Raw genomic sequence first — 18231 nt, 5'->3', positions numbered from 1 at the left:
AAGCTCGTCCGTGGGACACTTGCTGGGCTCTTGAGCCTGTGCCCTAACACGCTGGAGCAATTTGACCTTACTTTTTCTCTGAGCCTGGGTATGGGTTACCTGTTTCTCTCCTCTTCACAGAAAATACCGTATCATGGCTTATTGCCAGGTGTCTGCTGGCCCAGAGCAGATCTCTGACCTGCTGTAGCTTTAGCAAACGTTGTCCGTAGCTCCAGCCTGGGGTGTCTGCTCACGCCTTCAGGGATGCATTGCAATGGATGAGGAGATGTATGGCATTTTTGAAGAACTGGGAGATGCCCCAATTAAGTTGACAGCTCCACAAAGCAGGAAGAGGCTGGGGTGAAGACGCTTTTGAGTATTTGTAATGGTGAAGCTCTCTGAAAGGCTCTCTGCACCCTGGCCTGCCCGTGCCCGGGGGTGTGCGTCTCTCGTGTGCCCATCTCTCTTCAGCCAACCTTCTCCTAGACTTAGGAACGTACTCTGTCCTCCTTCGTATTTAGGACAACGTGGAGGCAAAGTGCATCAAAGTAGAGGTCCCTCACCCAGGATGGAGTTTGGGGATTCGATGACAGTCCCTGGTATTTACTGGGCTTTTACACAGATGCCCTGAATTGTCACAGCTTCCCATACTTTTAATCCCACACTTGGAGTGTTATGTGCAGAAAACAATTCTTGGGCTGAAGAAATTTTCCAGATGTTCAGTAGAATAATTTATGGGAGATGGTGTGCGTTAAGCCAGTCCCAAAACTTGTGGTATACCATGTTCCTTGGGTACAAAACAGTTCATATAGAAAATATCCATAGCTGCTGCTGCTGAGGTTATATATGATCTGAGTGGAAAACAAGTGCACCCAAGGTGAGTAATTGTCTGTGGGGCTGCCGCGGCATGCAGTGTAGGCGAGCATCATTCTTTCTTTTTTAATGGAAGAGCTTGTGGAAGCTGGCACACGTGAGTTTTTCCCAGCCCAGCATCTTCTGCAGTTGGTACTCTCGGGGGACGGGAGCAGGCTGGCAGTCGGAGGATTTCTGGTGACACATCTGGAGGAGGAAACAGCCCTTGGCCTAATATTTTTTTCATGCGAAGGACCACAGATCCATTTCAGTGGGTTCATTGCTCCTTTCCCAACTCGGAGGCAGAACCAACCCTGTCTGGCTCCGGCAGCAGCAGCCTGTGTTGCAGGGAAACCCGGACTTCATTTGGAAATTAGGCTTCAACGCTCGGGCTCGGGAATTTCTCTCTAGTTCTTAGACGTGACCGAAGGCTGTGTCTGAATTTTGGGGAGGCGATCACACCTGCTGGCTCTCCTTTCACAAGACTTTGCAGCAGCTGCTGGCCGGCAGACAGCGGAGGACTAATGATGCTGCCTGCAAAATTCAACCCCGAAATGGGTCCTGTAAGAACATTTGTACCTTTGTCACATCACGGTGGCGGTTCTCCCGTGCTGCTCCGACAAATCTGTCTGGCGGCAGGGCTGTGCAAATAATAGAATTTTTGGTTTCCTTGAAGCTCTGACAAATTGAAAAATTCCTTTTCAGGTTGAGCCAAAAGAAAAATATATTGATTTTAATTTTTGTTGTTGGCCAGAAAATAAAGAATATCATTTTGGGTTGTGTAGTTTCGAGTTGAACAGAATCTGGGGCTTCCAAGAGCTTCATTTAGATTGTGAACACATCTTACCGTTCTTGCTTAAAAAATAAATAGGACAGATATTTTGCCTGTATGAATCAGAAAATTTTAAATGTCAGACTGTGTCACTTCCAGTTTTTGAAAATGAGTGTCATATTCTATTGTATGAATGGTTCAGCAAAACTGACACTAATCCATGCAGTGGTCGGTCTCGCTATAGCTACACTCTTGGCTGAAAATAATTTCCCTGAAGCTCCGTGCTCTCATTTTTTTCAGCTCCATGAACTATAGAGAATAGAAGGTCACGCAGGTCGGGTCCGGGTGATGTTTGTCCCATGCAAACTGCTTGAAAAACGGTTTCTTTAGCCCAACCGATTGCTCGGAGATGCCGATTTGGGAGTGACAGAAGTGAAGGTTGATGGTAGGGGGTGACATCCCGCTCTTCCCGGTGCCGTGCCCGTGTGAGGGCTGCGGGGTCAGCACCGCTCTGCCCTGGGGCAGTACTGGGGCTGTCGCAGGGGGAGAAGCGGTGCCCGAGCAGGATGGCTGCGGTGCCCGAGCAGGATGGCTGCGGTGCCCGAGCAGGATCGGTGCGGTGCCCGAGCAGGATGGCTGCGGTGCCCAAGCAGGATCGGTGCGGTGCCCGAGCAGGATGGCTGCGGTGCCCGAGCAGGATCGGTGCGGTGCCCGAGCAGGATGGCTGCGGTGCCCGAGCAGGATGGCTGCGGTGCCCGAGTAGGATCGGTGCGGTGCCTGAGCAGGATCGGTGCGGTGCCCGAGCAGGATCGCTGCGGTGCCTGAGCAGGATCGCTGCGGTGCCCGAGCAGGATCGGTGCGGCAGCCGGCAGGTTTAAATGCACCCAGGAAAAGCTGGTTTTCCTCTTCCCTTATTTTCCAAATTGCCATCGTTCTTGGGAAGCCGGCAAACCCACCCGGCCTTGCTGAGAGCAGCTAGGCTTTTCTGTGTTTTTTGGTCTTTTTTTTTATTTTGGTTTCTTTCTTTTTTCTTTTTTTTAATCTTGGAGGTTTGTTTGTTTATTTATTGATTTATATCTGCTCAGGGAGTCGATCTGGTGATATTTATAGGATTAGTGGTTGGCTGATGGGAGTTATTTTGCAAGAAGAATTTCTAAGATTTCTACTTTAAGCCTGCTTTTTCTCCAACTTCCTTCATTTTTCCCCTTCCTTCTGTTTTCTTTTTTCTCTTTTCACTATTTTTTTCTTGTGTTTTTTATTTTTATTTTTATTTTTGAGGGAGCCAAGCAGACTAAACTCTTTCTGAATTTTTTCCCCTGTAATTACTGCTCTTTTTTAAGTTTGAAGAAATTATCCAGCTTTGTGTGCCTTCCCCCCTTCTTACTTTTAGATCAGTGTGGTTTGACTTTTTTTTCCTTTTCCAAAGTAAAATTACCACCATTTCATGCTATTAAAAAAAGCCAATCATACAAAACTGGGAGAGAAGGTGACATCCTGTAGTTAACCTCCCAACGGTAAATGTTTGTTTAGTTTCAGCCCATCTCTAAATGCCTCAAGGGATTTTATTTATAAGGATAAAATTTATATTTTGCAAATGGACAGCCTTCCCTGCTAGCATTGGGAAAGGGTGTCGCATAGGTTTGGGTGCCAGCCTTGCAGGGGACCCTTGGCTGGACCTTTGAGCTGGACCTCTTTACGGTCCTGTTCCTAACACCATCTCACTGTGATATTTATCAAATTATGCATTTTTTAATTCTAGGTACTAATTTTCTGCCTTGGATGATCACGTGTTTGACAAATGTTTAATTTTCCATTATGTACCTCAGATTTAAGCTGAATGTTGTCAGCACCTTGCATCTGTGCAGTGCTGTTAATTACAGAGGGACCCAAACCATTCTCCAAAATTTAAAAAAAAAAGAGGTAAAAACAACTCCAAAACGCACAATTCTGCCCAGGGATCACATTACTTCCACTGAAACACAGATGACTTAACCACAAGCTGGAGCAGCTCCTCTGGGACGTGCTTCACAGCCTCTGCAGATTTAAGGGGCAAAGTTTTAGTCTTATGAAAGCTTCTTCCAAGAAGCGTTTCTTGGAAGAAGGGCTCCTTCCTGGCTCCGAGATCCACGATGCTGTGGCTGGTGGATGTCCCACCAGTGCGAGCAGTCCTCTGAGGAGGTTCTTGACGTCAGTTGGTTTTGGTTTTGTTTTTAATTTTTCCTTGCGTGTTGGGTTGGGGATTCTTGAAGGTTCTGGACTCTTGCAAGAGACCAGGAGGATGATCCGTGTGAGTCTCTGTCCTTCTCCCACTACTAAGCAGCAACGGGACTTGGAGGTTTCATGGGCAGATGGGAGGTACCCAGTTTGGAGGTGGTTTTGCCTCTAGATACAGGCTTGGCTAACTCCTTCCCAGCATCTTTTTTAATGCTCTGAGAGCAGGATTTGAGCATCTACAACAGCTCATGATACAGGTGGGCCCGTATCTGATGGGCCATCTTGCTGTCAGGTGCTTGTCCTGCTTTGATGTGCATCAGGGCTACAGGCTAGCGATGGCAGAAAATGTTCCCGCATCGTATCCGTGTTGCAGTGTCGCACCTGTAAGTGTGTTTGGATTTGGACATCCTGCTGTCTGAGAGCTTGAGGTGTCTCCTGCCTGGTCTTTGCTTTGGCCAAACCGTACCAAGCTTTATGACTACCACTTCCACACTGGGACTGCCCGGGAGGCTGTGCTCCCCACCGCACATCTCCAACCACTGCGAAGCCCTCTCTCGCTGTGATTGCAGAGAGACTTATTTTGGGGTAAACTGTTCCGGTTCAGCTTCTGCTGAGTTCTTCCACGTGTGGTGGAGATAAAATGGTTTCTCAGGTTGCCTCCCACCAGCTGAGCTGCGGTGAGAGCCCTCGCACGTGCTCCCAGCCCGCTCCACTTGCGAGGTGGTTTGTCTTAAACCCAACTTTCAGGTCCTTCCCACCCGATCGTGTCGGCTCCAGCGGGGAAGGGCTGGATCTCTGCAGGTGGATGGTTCCTGCTGGGGGGTAGCTCGTGCGGTGGGAAGCCGTCGCAGCCCCATCAGACGTGGCATCTCAAAGCAAGGCCAGCCCACGCACGGCCAGGAGATGTGCCTGCTCACAAACGCCTGAACAAAATGTGTTTAACAGCACTTCTGTAGTAAAACGTGTGGGATTCCTTGTATAAATACGTCCTATTTTTAATTTTTTTTTTTTCCGTGTGCGCTTGTAGCTTATTAGATATGTTTGTTTTATCAACTTGGAAAAGTGCCTGTAACGGGATTTTTTAAAAAATTGATTTCCTGAGAGTTTCCTGTGAAATTGGAAACCTGGAAAAATGGGTGGATTTCTGAAATGCTATCGCATGGCTCCTTCTCCCCCTTTTCTTCCCCCAAGTAAAAAATAATAATCCCCTCCTCCCCCCCAAGGTTTCATTCCATATACATTTATTCTTTAAAAATATTTCCAGCTGTTTCTTTTGCTGGGAAACTCATACCATCTGTAAACAACTGCTTGATGCAGATAATTCTGTTGTTTTACCCGGTCACTCTTATTTTCCAGCTTTTATAATATGAGAGTTCAGAAGTAATCAGTAATGCCTTTTCTCCTCTTCACCCTCAATTTGATTATTTTGCTCGTAAAGAACAGAGAAAGGAGAGCACTGAGCAACAGGAGATGGAAAAAATATTTTGATTACTTTTCAGTTGCTTATAATCAAGGAGTAACTCTTTAAATCCAGACCAATTTGCTGTATTGATTTAATTCATAATTTTAATTTCATGACTGTTTTGGGGAAAAAAAAAAAAGGTACGTCAGGCTGAAGCATTTTAATACTTGTTTGAACATTTGTAGTTTTAGGTTAAAATTTATTTAATCTTCCCTTTCTTCAGTCTACTTCTGCTAGGATGTGCTACTTGAATTTCCCTGGGCTGCCACGGGAGAAAAATTGAAATTCAAAGCACAGATTCTGCCAGTACTTTCAGCAAGTTCATAAAATTACTCATATGAATATTCCCTTGACTCAAAGGCAACTGCTTACAGCCCTTAAACATGTCTGCGACTGTCTGAAGTATCGGGAGCCAAAGCGAATGGTAGGTGACAGGAAAACCTGGCTCCTTCAAAGGCGGGTTTTTTCCCTTTCAAGAGGGAAAGGCGCTGGCGTGGTTCAGCACCCGGCCAGGCTGGTGGTGATTTGGTGCTGGGATTTTTCACTGCCTCGCTGATTTTGGTGGTTGCACAGTTCTCCCGGTTAGCAAAACCCCATGGGTGCCTTTCCCAGCAGGAATTCGACCTTTTCAGTTTGAAACTTTTTAGAAGAACTTGTAATTATGAGTTACTGAGACAGCTCGGAAATTGGGCGGATGCAGGCAAGACACCCAAGTTATTAAATTAAGATTATAAAATGGGAAGATAATAAATGGTAGGCAAGAAGTAAATACAATGAAACTGAATGAGTATAATTTCTAGACTTTAATCATGATTTTTTTTATTATTATTTGCCTACTTAGAATTTATACCTCTGTGCTGCAGCTTTCTCTGCCCCAGATAACAGTTTGGGGAGAAGTCTGAGCAAACCCAGTCCCGCCGTTTGCAAGACCAAGCAAAAAAACCGTTTTAAAAAAAAAAAAAAAGTTAAAAGAAAAATATTTCTCCTGCCAATACAAAGAGAATGGAAATCAGCGTAGAGAGGGCCCCCGGGTGAAGTCAGAAGTGAAACTACCAGAGCAGAGGGGATCAGTCCCATCTCGGCTTTTCCGGTGAAATCCCGTGCTCGCACCTGACCGTTGCGTTGGGCTGATCAACCTCCTAGCTGGTTGCGTCATTAGTGTTTGTTACTAATTAGTATCTGGGAGGCACCTAGCGGCTTCGCGGGGACTGGGAACCTGCGGGAAGGCGAGTGGTGAGAAATCTCGTCAGCTGTTAATTATCCCCGGTACCGCAGGGAGGGGCACTGGGAGAGCGGGGTCACTCCACAGCTCCCTGGGTGGGACTGAGGGGGACCCCTGGCTTCACCTGGGACAGTCGGCGGGGGCGAGAGCGTCTCCTCTGCAGCTGAAACGCGCTCTCGTGGTGGAAGGTCCTGGGTGTCCTTGCCCAAGCCCTGTGATCCTGCAGTACCATTGCCCTTGGTGATGGTGTTCGCTGGCTTAAGGTCTTCCTTGACACGCGTCCTCTTTGGGAGGTTGGCCACCAGCAAGAGGGGGACGTGGCCAGGGGCCTGGCCAAGCTTGGGTGATGCTGTTTTCCTATCTAGAAACCTCTGATTTCTTTTTAGGCTGAGCAACCGCGTCCAGCAGGCGTTTATTTGCGTGTGTAAATGTGGTGGAGGTGCTCGTGTAGGTGAGGTGGCTGCTCAATAAAGCTTGTGAATTTAGGTCTGCTCAAACATGCTCCACACGTGGGGCTTCAGGGCAGCTGCGTGGGGAATGACGAGCTCCCTGTGTCCCCAAGTGCCGAGCATCGGGACGCTCCGTCTGTCCGACGTGGGGTGCTGGGGACGGATCGTGTCCCTGCAGGTCACAGTCACCCCGGCACCTTCCCGTGAGTGAACCTGGGAAATCTCAACGTTAAAATAAGTCTTTCTAAACCTGGGCTTAAATAATGCGTATGCCCAGGAGTAACGAGCACCTTCCTTTCGTGCTGGAGACTTTCCTGTACGCTGCCTTAGAGCCCAAACGAGATCGTTGGTCTTCACACTGATGGGTCCACGGGCTTTTGGTACCACCGCGTCTCAGATGTCCCCGTGCTCCAGCAGTGGAGGTGTTGAGCATCACCTGCGTGTGTCCCTGGCAGGTTTGGTTTGTTCCCATCGTCAGTGCCTCCATCATCCTTCTCGCCTGCTGGAAAGCTCATCCCTGGCTTGGCAGGAGCTGCGCGCGCTTCTGCGGCTGGGATGGGAGTCGCTGCCTTTTTCTTCTGATGACCTCAAGTAGAGAACACTCGGCTGTTCTCACTCAGAGGGCTCAAAAATCTCAGATTTTTTTTTTTTACTGTTGGGTTTTCCCCCTTGCCGCAGGAAGAAGCACTGACCTCAGCCCATCCGCACGCTGTTTTTTCCCGTGGCAAGGCTGCAGCTGAGTAAAAGGGCAAAATTCCCCTGCCTGCTCACGAATAATTTTGACGCTACTATTTTTTAAAGCTGCCGCTGGCATGCCCAACCTGTGTCTCGGTGGTTTTGCCTCACAGTCAGGTCGGGGGGGTCTTTGCAGACCTCGCGATGGGCATGGGGGGTCAGGGGACCCTCGCTCCTGGGGCTTGGCTCTGCCGTGGGACCAGAGAAGATGCCTTGGGTAGAGCTCAGATTTCCTTGCAGATCTTTTTTTTTTTTTTAATTATTATTATTTTGGTTGTTTCTCGAGGGGAGGCTGCAGCTGAGGAAATAGGCAGTGCATTCCTCCGGCCCAAGGAACTTTTGTTCCCTGGTGGAAAATTCATCCCTTTTGGAGGCTGCCCTTACAGATCTGCAAAGGCAAAGGATGAGGACGGGACGAGCCACAGTAGCCTAAAGCACCGGAGATCGTTCTCCTTCGTGCAGGGAAGCGCCCGGGCACCGGTCCTGCTCAGCTCGCCCGTTGGCTCAGCGTTGCTCCATGGTCTTTATAGACCTTGGGGGACGTCGCTGAGCTTGGGGGGATGAGCCCGACAACGAGGGGGTGAGGTAGGGGACTGCCGTGCCATGCAGAAGCCGGGGCTGTGGGTTTCCTTAGCATCCCCTGGACTGGCGAGAGGAAGCAAAGATCAAAAAAAAAAAAAAAGGGGCATGGGCGTATTGATGGGTCCTTGTGCTCTGCAGATGTTTTGGTGCGGTGCAGGGCTTCTTGGTTGGTTGTTTCCCCCCCCCCCCCCCCCTTTAATGAAAATTAAATAGGAAACTGCCAATGTCTTGCCCTTTGTTTAAAAAAAAAAAAAAAAAAAGGGCCCCCAAAAAAAAGGCACTTCCTGCATTTTCTGTTGCTCTGAAGTTAATAATAACAGACAGGGCAGGTAGGCAGGCCTGCAGTTATTTTTATGGCGCATTCCTTTGTGAGACCTGTTTTCAGTTGCTTCTCCCATTGCCAAATTTTAATTATTTGGGGTGAAATTTTCCACGCTGGGTGCTGCTGGCTCGTTTCTAAACTATGTGTGTTTTGTGTTTCGCTGAAAATTATTCAGCTGTCTTTGGGAAGGCGTTCAGGGAAAGTAGGTTGTGGGTTTTGGTTTTTGGGTTTTTTTTTGTTTGGTTTTTTTTTCTTTTTTCTTTTTTTTTTCCTTTTTTTTCCCTCAGGTAGAACAAACAATTCAGCCCTTTTACAAAGCATCTGGAGAGTAAACCTGATTTTTCCCTGCTCTGGGGGAGATGCTGGGGCGAGCGGCTTCTGCTCTTCCTGCAAACCCTGGGCAGAGTTAGGGTTTCTCCCCTCAGCGGAGCCGGGATGAAATTCAGAGGCAAATCATGGGGGGGTGGCTGTGTATGAATAAACAAATGGATTTAAAACCGCTTTCCCCCTGGGGAGGGCTTTGGCGGTGGCGGATGGGGGGGTCCTGGCACCCCGGTCCCACATTGGGCGTCACACCCGTGGGAGCGGATCTGAGCGTGGCGTACGTGGATGCAAATCCAAGTGATTTGAATAATTGTTTTTAATCATCATTTAAGTGATCGGGCAGAAAGCCCGTGCTTAAATCTTCCAAAATCTCATTTAACATTTTTATGGTTTTTAGTTATTTTGTTGTTTTGCAGTAACTGTTAAAATGTTGGGTTTTTTTCCCAATATAGTGTAGCCCTTTCTATAAACATGCATTTCTCAGGTCAGTTATACATCTGCTTGGACTCCTAATTTTTGACACTTTATCCTGTTAGGAGATGTTGACTGATACATTTCTTATTTATCACATGATTTACTTTTCGCTTACGACTTGAGTTGAGGAGCATATGGCCAGAAACCACATTCTGCTTTCGTGCATTTTAATTGAAGAGATATTTATTAGCCTTAGTTAAACAAAACTACCTTAAACGTACCCGATATGTACAAAAGCAGCTTTAGGGAATCATATTTTGAATTGTAAATTATTTTATGTGAGAGATTGTATGACTAATTATCCAGCCCGTGTTTCAGAGCCCTGCGTCCATCCTCCCCTGCTCGCCGACTGGCCGGCAGATGCAAACTCTGCTCCTCTGCTTTTTCAATTATAAATGAAGAAGTCACTGAATTAAATTACCTGGGTAAACTGGTGCGCAGATTTCTCTTTGCCCTTCCCAAAGACGCTACTTTGTTGAAAGCTGCTCTGACCCATTTCGGCACATTCTGGTTGCTGGCGGTTAAATGGTGATTTCCAGCAATTCACCGCTTCGACTTGCTTACAGTGTTTGTAGTCCTTAAATATACCACTGTTTAGAATTTAAATGCAATGTTTTATTTTAAATGGATTAATAGCGTGGCCTGCAAAAGGCATCATCCCTTCACATTTGATTCCGAATGGACTTCCCGCAAAATAAAAGGAAAAAAGCTTATTTCAGCCAGAGTGTAAAAAATACGTGTACGCATCCCCCAGTTTTTCTGCGTGCTGAAGGTGAGCCCCAGCAGAGTGGGAGAGGAGGTGGTCGCCTTTCAGGTGGGGTCAGGCTGGAGGCCGGGGCGGTGCCGCCACGCAGCGGAGATGTTCCGTTCTGCTGGGCACGGAGGCGGCAGTTGCCCCGGCTGCTCCAGGAGGGTCGAGCCGGGTGCGATGGCCGGTTCCTTGGGCAGCCCCGTCCCACGGCACAGCGGGTGCTGCCACCTGGCCAGGCGCCAAAGACACATCCACCGCTTCGAGTCCGTCGGTCGTTGGCGTTGAGGTTATTTTTGAGATTTGCTTTGCGATTGCTGAGGGTTGGAGCGGCCTAATGGGGCCTGGGCATCATGTCACGGTGGTCCTGCCCCTTTCCATGGAGAGCTGAGGGACATCAAATGGCTCACTTAGGTCAACTTATATACGCTTTGCTGAAATGTTTCCTTTTTTATTAAGCTTGTAATTGCGTTTATTTTGCAAAGTTTGAGGAGAACACCATGGCGCTTCTTTATTATGCTTTTTCACATTGCATACCATGTACAATCAGAGGTAATTATCTTCCCGCGCTTTGGCCGGACACACCGTGGTTTTGGGTAGTGCGGGTGCTGGTGATTTATGATTAAATCATCTTGCAGCCCTAGGACAGGCAGGGATTTGCTGTGCTTGGCACTGCACAATTGCTGAACTAAACAGAGCTGTTCCTAAAGAGTTTGTAACCAAGACAAATTGCTGGCACAGAAAATTTGCCAGTTAATTTCACGTCTGGAAACTGGAGCAGTGTGTGAAGGTGTCTCCTGGTGGCACCTTTGGTGAGGATGGGCTTATTTAAGCATCCAGAAACCTTTAAGACGGCTAGCTCTGATTTCGTTCAGGCTTGGCTTGTTGTTTAGCTCTAATGGATCCAAACTTAAGAAGTCAGCCCCAGGCTTGCAGCAGCCCCAAAACAACTGTGCCAGCTCTGCCCATGAGGGATGGAGGAGATGTCTCCTTGGAGAGGAGATGTCTCCTCTCCAAGAGCATTTTGGCTGGTGTGAAGCCATCTAGATTGAGAGCTCTTACCTCTTGCGATTCCTTTTTTTTTTTTTTTTTTTCTTTTAAAATAAACGAAGTCCCTAACACTGGTGGGTTCACGCCATTGCACCTCCCTTCCTGTGCTCTTCATGCACGTGTTGTCCTTTGTACTGGTACATGCTACGTCCTGAGAGAGGGGAGTCCATGAATTGCTCATGAAAAGAGATCAAAAAGCAAAAAAATGGCATTATAAAAAACAATTAAAAAAGACTGAAAGGGGCTATCAGGCTGGGCAGACACACAGAGAATGGGGAAGGTAAGCAAAAAAAGAAGTAAATAATAAAATTGCGTATTGGCCCCAGAAGGTGCTGTGCAGTCGGTCAGCGATGGTTGGGAATCGCAGAGGCTGCAGTCACCACATCATTTATTTCCAGCAATTCATTCGCTCAACTCCAAATACAAATATGAAAAGGAACATAAAATGAATTACATGCATGATCCTTCACAGAGTAATACTTGCGTTAGGTTGGGCGGTAAATCACGCCAGAGGCACCAGCTAACATATGTGTATAACCAGGAATAAAATACGGCATCGGGACATCGACACGCTTTGTATCGAGAGCACGATCCCTGCGTGACACGTTCCTAAAATGAATTTGTATGTAAAGAAATTCTTGCTTACGTGGAGGATGAATAACTTTGCAATCTCAGACAGTTTTCCAAAGTTGAGGTTGGCTACATGGTTCCCAAAGTGAAATGTTTTAATTTTTGGTAATATTTAGGTAATAATATTGTGCTGTGGCTGGAGTGGTCCCGCAGATGATGTGAAGGCAGAGTCGGGGCTGTGCCTTTAGCTTTGGCGTCTGTATTTTGTGGCTTTCACAAGCGCTCGTCCAGGCGACCTTTATATTCAGCGGGCGTTTTTTACGTGGAATTATAATTGCAGGAGCTTGGGCAATTTCGCTGCGATCGGGGAACGTGGCTTGCAGGGTGACTTGCGAGGCTGGGTTGTGCAGAAAGCTCTGAACGGGCGGGGATCGGAGCGCACCCCATTCCTAGGGGATCTCGGAAAACGCCCCAGCACCCCACAAGGTTTCTGCCCTGGCTGTACGTTAAGTCTCCTTTTTCCCCTTTTTTTTTTTCCTTTTTTTTTTTTGTACACACAGATCTAATCTTCTAGAAAATGCCCCGAAGGTTTGAGCAATCTACCAGTTGCAGGAACCCATAAAGCTTTTTTTTTTTTTCCCCCATTGTGTAAGCATGACAAATCATTAATTTTTGATTGATTGCTTTGAATTATGGGTGCTCTGACATCCTTTCTGTAGCTGAACAGCTGTATAACAAATGAACATATCAGTGCTCACAAAAGATTGGAGATCTAACAGAAGCAATTACATTGTCAGCTCCTCCCTTCTGGCTTTTCCCAGGCAATGGAGGGAGGAAATTTTTTAACAGAAATTCCTCAAGTGGCTAACAATAATAATAATAATAAAAAAATACCTTTTTGTAATTGAATTAGATTTTTATCTCTTTATTTCCAGTGGATTTCTTAAACCTTCAGAAGCCAGGACGTGTTTCTGCTTTGTGTAACTTGGAGAGTCCCTTTGAACAAAATTTCACATGAAGAATTAAAAAAATAAAATCAAATTGCAATTTTTGGTTACTATTCCTTTAAGATTTCAGAATTGCACCAGTGCACTAAATGTGACCTCCATAACTTTTAAATTAAGAATTTATGCTGGCTTGAAATTTATGAAATATTTCAGCATGAAAGAAAGCCTTTTTCCCTCAGGAAAATTGAGCAATAAATCACAGCACTCTCGATTTACTGCCCTACAGCCAGCCAAAGATAGGATTTTTTTTCCTTCCCCCCTTCGTTCTGGGGGGAAAAAAAAAAAAAAAAAAAAAAGTAATCATATAAGACAGCTTAGCTGCTATCCTCCCACTCTCTAGAATTTTTAATTTCAGCTGTTTCTGCTTGGATTTATTTCCAATATTCCTGCTCGGCTTTTCAATTTCCTCAGTTATTAAATTTTAATTCAGTGCATTAGCATTTAAATTAAAAAAGGGTTTATTTTATCGAAATCGTTGGCTAGCCCCCATCCTGCTGCACATGAATTGCCTGTTTCTGCCATTTGCACAAAATGTGAAATGCAGCTAATATCTTTTAACTTGTATTTGCACAAATTCAGAAATAAAATTTCTGGGTTTGGAATAATATTGTCTTTCCAAGGAAGCCTCTCATCAGAGAGCCGGGGGAAGGAGGTGAAAAGGAGGAGACCCTGGTTACTTCCCTGCTCAGCCCCTTCTAAGGGCCCGGAGGGGCTCAATTAGGCACTTCATCGCTAACGAAGGGAGGTGCACTGGACCTGCCCCTCTAATCCAGGAGCGGAGCCATCTCAGCTTGGACACAGCACTGAATTTGGCTATTTCTGCCTTATTTCCCTCCTGCAAATTGCATGATTTTGCATAGGAGGGATCGTTACTTTAAACTTTGGTAAAGTGCAATAAAATAATTGCACGAGGGCAACTGGAGGGAACCGACTCAGAAAGCCGCCTCTGTCGTGGGGCTGTGTCTGAAATCCTGCCTCAGCCTCCTGCAGACCTGGGTTTCAGTGCACGGACATGTCCCACCAACACTGAGCACGGGGCATGTGTGTAACTTGGAACGGAACAACCCCAGGTATTTTGGGTGCAGCGTGCTAGCAGGAAGAGTTTGGAGGGCGGTCTTGCCTTTCTTAACCTAAACAGCCTTTTTTTTGATGTCTTTTGCCCCCTTAGGCCGACGAGAGCAACAGCAGTGGGCGGAGGAGCTCTTCCAGCAGGTAGGTGGATGGTTTTCTCTGCTGGGGTGGGACGTGGTGGGCCCATGTGGCTCTGCTCGGATGCAGCGCTCTGTCTCAGAGATGGGTGGCAAAGGGTGACCGCACGAGAGGGACGAATTGGGAGCTGTTAGAGCACAGCATCCATACACCATTTTTGGATTTTCCTAAAAAGACAGATGCAAGAAGGATTGTTCTGGCCTCGGGGACTGGGTGGAGAGGCGGTTTGCATGCAGTGCGGGGTGGTACGGCTGAGTCTCCCCGGCCCTGTGCCACGCCGCGGTGCAAAGACCATTGCAGGATGAGGTTCCTGGATGGAGACCTTGGGCCGTGCTGCGGCGGTTGGGTGCAGATTCCCCTGCTCCCATGAAAGAGGATAGGAGGGGGTGTCACCCAGCCCCCTCTGATCCCGCTAAGGGGTGTCTCTGCAGCACCCGCTATGGTGGGTACAGGACATGTCAGGTGCCATGCAGGGGACTCTGCTCCAGGTGTCCCGTTTGCTGTCACCCTTGGTGAGCGTGGCGGTGGGCAGGGTGCCGGGGGCGTGTGGCAGCCCCCCGGCTGGCGTGGCCCGGCAGCCCTGCGTGGTGCGGGAAGGAGGCGCGCAGCCCCGGTGCGAGCAGCGGGGGGAAGCCCGGCATAAAGAAGAGGGAGGCGATGAGGTTGGGTCTGCCCGGTGCTGTGGCCTCTCCGTCTCCTGCTGATGATGTAGGGCATCTCACCTTGCTGGGCGTGCTGGGAAGCACTAAAGATGGTGCTTCTTGGTCCCTCTCCGTCCCCGGAGGAGCAGCCCAGCAGCCTGGGCTGAGCGGGCTATGGGGAATGTCCAGCCCTGGCACCGGTGTGGCTGAGCTGCACCAGTGCTGGGGTTACCAAAGCAGCCCCCAAAACCCCAACAGCATCGGGTGCGTGGTGCCTTCCCCCCCCAAGGTGGCTGCATTTCTGTGGTGGGTGGGTGATACTCGTGTGGGTGCTTCCAGCTGTCAGGGGGACCTGGCGGAAAAGTCTCCTGCAGCGTCCACTGTCCAACGTCTGTCAGAGCTGGAGTCAGTCCAGAGCTGTGAAAGCCTGGAAGAAGGGGCAGCTTTCCGTCCTCGGCCAGGCACAAATTCCTCTTAGCTGGGCTTCTTCTGCAGAGCAGCACTGATGTGCTGGGCAGTGCTGGGAGCTGGCAGCAAAGCGTGGCTTTGGTGACAATCGGATTTACCTGGTCCCATGCATGATTGAAGCTGGTTCCTGGTTGTCAGCCATCCACAGGCAAACTGGCAAACTCATCTCTGGCAAACTCATCTCCCAGGTTTAAAAGGTTTTGTGGTAAAAACAGGTGGAAATGTAGGAGATTAGAGATGTCAGGCTGGAAATGGGAGCAATGCTGAGATGTACCGGGGGGGGGAGAGCATGGCCCAGGAAGGGGAGCGGGCTGCAGGGGAGCACAGAAACATCCAGTAGAGTTGGAGAAGATGGTAGGAAAGTCAGGGAGGTGCCATCACATGGTGGAACGATGCACAGCTCGTTGAGGGGACTACTGAGCACCTGAGGCACATTTGTGGGTTACGTCAGCATGGATGGGGGAAGACGGACAACAGAAAACTGGAGCCAGTTGGGCTGCCGAGGAAAAAAGTCAGCGTGGTGTGGGGGGCTGCACCCCGTCCTGGCATCATCTCCACCAGCATCACCTGCCCCTTCCTCAGCGAGGGGGCACAGTGGCGTGGGCAGCACCTGAACGCTGCAGTGGCACAAGCAGTGAAGCTGTGATGGTGTGGCAGAAGCCACTGTCTCCGCAGTGTCATGATCTGTGTGGAGTGAGACCACCGCCGCTGCACCCAGACAAGGTTTGCCGGTTGCTGCTGCCGGGCTCGGCGCTGCTCCCCTGCCTGGGGCAGCCCACCAGCGCTGCGGGGAGCAGACCCCGGTGAGACACGAGGCTTTTCTCCGGGCACCCACAGCCCTTGGCCGCGAAGCAGCAAGCACCAGCGCTCCTTTCCAGCGCCGCCTGCCTCCTTCACAGCTCGAGTTGTGTTTCATGTCCTCCCCTTTGCATCACCAGCAATACTGTCTCTCCACTAGCTGTATGCCAGAACACTCTCCTGTTCCCTCCGGGGACTTGAAAGTGCTGCTGAAGTTTTATCTGTCAGGTGGAACACATCCTTCCACGTTAAAACCCCTCTCCGTTCTTCTGATCTCCAAAACACTGCGGTGCAGGTCCTCCCCCCGCCTCCTGCTGCTGAGCATGCACTGAGCGCTCCCCGCTGCGACAGCCGCGGTCCCTTCCCGGCACCCCGGCTCCACTGCTCGGCATTCCAGAATGAAATACCCTCGTTACTGGCAGCGTTTCGGTACGGCAGCGCTGCCTGGCATTGAACGCCTCTGGGGTGCCCGCTGGGTTGGGCTCGGCAGGGGTGGAAGGGTGGGCAGGCAGATTTTGGCAGTGGGGAGCAGTGCCAGCATCGGGTGTCTTAAGCAGAGGAAAACTCTTTTCCCAGTTTTGGGGTGGCTCATCAGTGCGGCCCGGCAGTGCTCGCTCTCGGGATGCTGGGAATGAGCCTGAACGGAGCGCTGGAAGGAAAACTGGGCGTAGGCTGAGGAGCAGGGGGAAAGGAGCCAGGCATCGCTTCCTTCCCTGAAATTCTTTATTCTGACTTTTAACTCAATTTTGAAGCTCTCGCCGGAGGGTTTTGCAGAGCAGGTGGGTGAGTGCGTTCTCCGTGTGGGAGCTGACCCTTTGGGGTGTCTCCTGTGGGCGTCCTCCCTTCCCGGGCGCGCGGGGCTGCCCTCGGGGCAGAGCTCCCGAGCATCCTCCTGGGCGTGAGCGATGGCCTTCCCAAAGGCGGGTACCCGAGCGCCCGTCGGGGTGGCAGGACTTCCTTCCGTTGTCACTGTTGTTTTGTACGTACATGGAGAAGTGGGAGACTGGCCATCACTTTTTTCTTTTAGAAAAGTGGAAACAAAATCCACTTCAGCATCTACCTGATTAAACAAAAGATGGTCAAAAAAAAGGAAAATGATGAAGTCATTTAAAAAAAAAAAAAAAGGAATGAAAATTTAATGTTTCAAGAAAGCTCTATCAGTGACTGAAGGTTGAAATTTGGCTTTGACAAAATCTGCGAGGCTGTTAGTGGCTGGAGATACAAGGTAGATGTTTTTCAAAGTTGCTGCTGCTTGAAACTCTCACTAATTGCAACTATCAAGGAAGCTTTTAACGTTTGATTTATGTCAGTAAAATTATAAGCAAACTAAGGTTGCCAGGACAACTTTACCTTTCTGCAACTTTTTTTTTTTTACTATAGCATGCTTGATCTTAATGTGGCGACCGTAGTATTGGGACAATCCTATTTTTATTCATTTATTTTATTGAATTGATTTTATTCTGTTTCAAGTAAATGTTAAAAGCTCTGAAGGCACAGGATTTTTATGATCTTATCACCCCCACAGCTCTGATCGGGCCTGTCTGCTGCCTTTGAAATAACACAGTTCAGCACGTGCAGCTGTTTGCAGCTGAGAATTAGTGGTGGCAGAAAGCACTCACTATTCTCCTACCTTATTAACTTGTGTGTGGTTCCTGTACCTCACTGAATGCTTATTAATGGGAAATTTTACAAAGTGAAGAGAATTATTAGGAGCATAGAAAAAAACCTTTCCTTTAAGGGGAGCTGGAAGAGAGATGGCTGTTTGCCTTGGGGAAGATGACAACTAAGAGACAACTTGACAAAGCTGTACGTGTTTTTGAACACTCCAGAAAAGGTAGATCAGAGAGTTCTTTCTTCCTTTTGCAAGGAAAAAAGAGACAGTCAACAAAATTAAAAGGCAGCAAATTAAAAGCCAATAAAAGGCAGGATTTTTTCCTGCGTGATGGGCAGTTAGCTGTTGGAGCGTGTTGCCAAGAGTCGGGTGCTCGGATGGGGCTCAGAAGGGACTCAGCTGGAACGTGGCATCAGTAGGTGACGTGGGCTCTTGTGGATGAGGCACGTTGCCTGGGGATCAGTTACCTTGCTGCTGTCTACTGGAAAGTTTCTCGAAGCTTCTTCTGAAGCCCCTCCTGCACACGGTGGCCCGGGTTCGGTATCACTCGCTGGCGTGAGTCTGCGCGACAGTCCTGGAGGGCTTGGAGGGACCGGAGGGCAGCGTGGGAACAGCGTCGGGAGCTGCAGACCTCGCGGCAATCGTTGGGAGTCTCCATAACGCTATTGTAAAACTAACTACTTACCAATAATTAATGTCAGCATTCAGATGGTGGGCTCTGGATCTTGACAAGAAATAATT

At 48.6% G+C, this 18231-nt stretch overlaps 1 protein-coding gene across 5 annotated transcripts in view; it reads left to right on the top strand.

The window, feature by feature from the left end:
• ZNF618 (zinc finger protein 618) overlaps window positions 1–18231 on the top strand; it is a 162248-nt gene that overhangs the window by 55168 nt on the left and 88849 nt on the right. For all 5 annotated transcript variants that reach the window (XM_075519928.1, XM_075519927.1, XM_075519925.1 and 2 more), the window contains exon 2: window positions 13931–13974. In XM_075519928.1, coding sequence (XP_075376043.1) covers window positions 13931–13974 — 44 coding nt within the window. The remainder of the gene's footprint in view (window positions 1–13930; window positions 13975–18231) is intronic.

Source organism: Mycteria americana, chromosome 17 (assembly GCF_035582795.1).
Source record: "Mycteria americana isolate JAX WOST 10 ecotype Jacksonville Zoo and Gardens chromosome 17, USCA_MyAme_1.0, whole genome shotgun sequence".
NCBI lineage: Eukaryota > Metazoa > Chordata > Aves > Ciconiiformes > Ciconiidae > Mycteria > Mycteria americana.
The sequence above is the reverse complement of the archived record's forward strand: the minus strand, read 5'-3'. Positions and strand labels throughout refer to the sequence as shown.